The 2,011-nt window shown below is 38.8% G+C and overlaps 1 protein-coding gene across 2 annotated transcripts in view; it reads right to left on the bottom strand.

Annotated features, from left to right (window-relative positions):
• Nup160 (nucleoporin 160) overlaps positions 1 to 2,011 on the bottom strand; it is a 70,084-nt gene that overhangs the window by 43,245 nt on the left and 24,828 nt on the right. For both annotated transcript variants that reach the window (XM_050124294.1, XM_050124295.1), the window contains one exon: positions 1,086 to 1,156. In XM_050124294.1, the coding sequence (XP_049980251.1) occupies positions 1,086 to 1,156 (71 nt within the window). The remainder of the gene's footprint in view (positions 1 to 1,085; positions 1,157 to 2,011) is intronic.

Consider the following 2,011-nt stretch of genomic DNA (forward strand, 5'->3'; position numbering starts at 1 on the left):
ACAGCCTACAGAATGGGAAAAGATCTTCACTAACCCCATATCAGACAGAGGTCTCATCTCCAAAATATACAAAGAACTCAAGAAATTGGACACCAAAAGATCACATAATCCAATAAAAAAATGGAGTACAGACTTCTCAACAGAGGAATCTAAAATGGCTGAAAGACACTTAAGGAAATGTTCAACATCCTTAGTCATCAGAGAAATGCAAATCAAAACAACTCTGAGATTTCATCTTACACCTGTAAGAATGGCCAAGCTCAAAAACACTGATGGCAACTTATGCTGGAGAGGTCGTGGGGAAAAGGGAACACTTCTGCATTGCTGGTGGGAATGCAGGCTGGTACAGCCCCTTTGGATGTCAGTGTGGCAATTTCTCAGAAAATTAGGAAACAGCCTTCCTCAAGACCCAATAATATCACTTTTGGGTACATATCCAAAAGATCCTCAATCATGCCACAAGGACATGTGCTCAACTATGTTCACAGCAGCTTTGTTTGTCACAGCCAGAACCTGGAAACAACCTAAATGCCCCTTGATCAAAGAATGGATAAGAAAAATGTGGTACATTTACACAATGGAGTATTATACAGCAGAAAAAAATAACAACATCTTGAATTTTGCAGGAAAATGGATGGAGCTAGAAAACATTTTGAGTGAGGTAACCCAGACATAGAGAGACAATTATCACATGTACTCACTCATAGGTGGTTTTTAAACATAAAGCAAAGAAAAAGCCAGCCTACAAACCACAATCCCAGAGAACTTAGACAACAATGAGGATTCTAAGAGAGACTTAGATAGATCTAATCTACATGGGAAGTAGAAAGTAGAAAAAGACAAGATCTCCTGAGTAAATTGGGAACATGGGGACCTTGCGGGGAGGATTGAAGGGGGAAGAGAGAGGTAGGGAGGGAAGCAGAGAAAAATGTAGAGCTCAATAAATATCAATAAATAAAGAGAGAAAAATTAGAAAAAAACAAGAAAAAAAAGCAAAGAACAAGTCCATTTCTACAACAAAAGAACATTTTAAAAATGTACAATAAACACCCAAATTAAAAGTAAATATATAGTCTACTCCTTACCCAATTTATTTGCCATTAAGGCACCAGAATCAGTTAATTTCAGTACTGACAAATGTTGCAGATTAGATTCCCTATGAGAAAAGAGAAAACAAACTAATAAATACTGTTAAACATTATATCTCTACGTTTATTTTACATTGCTGATTAATAGTCAAGTGGTAGTGGTACACACCTTAAATCCCCATACTCAGGAGGCAGAGGCAGGCAGATCTCTGTGAGTTTGAAACCAGCCTGGTCTACAAGAGCTAGTTCCAGGACAGGTAGGACACAGAGAAACCCTATCTCCAAAAACCAAACCAAAAAAAAAAACAAAAACAAACAAAAAATAAAAACAAAAAAACCACCAAGACCCAAAAAAAATCCACTAAAAGCTTAAAAATATATTATTTAAGGACTGTTCAAAGAGTCATTTGTGAGACAAAGCACATAGACTAACGGCAGTATTAACTGTCAACTTGGCAGAATCTAGTCATCTGGGAGGCAAGCACTCAAGCATACCCGTGAAGGATCATCTATGCAATCCCCAGAGAATGTCTGAGGGATTTTCTGGAGTGTGTAGTTGATGCGGGAAGACCATTCCCTAGGCAGCGAGTCCTAGACTGTATGTCGTGGAGAAAGGGCACAAATGTATGTTCACTGTGCTCTGCTCTGCTTCCTAAATGCATGTGACCAGCTGCTACACGCACCTGCAGCCATAGAGGCCTTCACCCTTCAACTGTGAGCTGAGACATGTTTCTCAGCTGTTTTATCAGAGCAACAGGGAAAGGAACAGGAAAACACTGTAACCACTGGATTTTTCTTTCTTTGCATATAAAGTTCAGCCCAATTCCAACAACCACTTTGTGTATGGTTTAACTCCTCCTGTTTCACCTTATTTTGCCATCAATAAAACTGTTCTCCATATTATACACAGTGTGTGTATGTGT

Source organism: Alexandromys fortis, unplaced genomic scaffold (assembly GCF_014885135.2).
Source record: "Alexandromys fortis isolate MF-2015 unplaced genomic scaffold, M_Fortis_MF-2015_v1.1 scaffold_222, whole genome shotgun sequence".
NCBI lineage: Eukaryota > Metazoa > Chordata > Mammalia > Rodentia > Cricetidae > Alexandromys > Alexandromys fortis.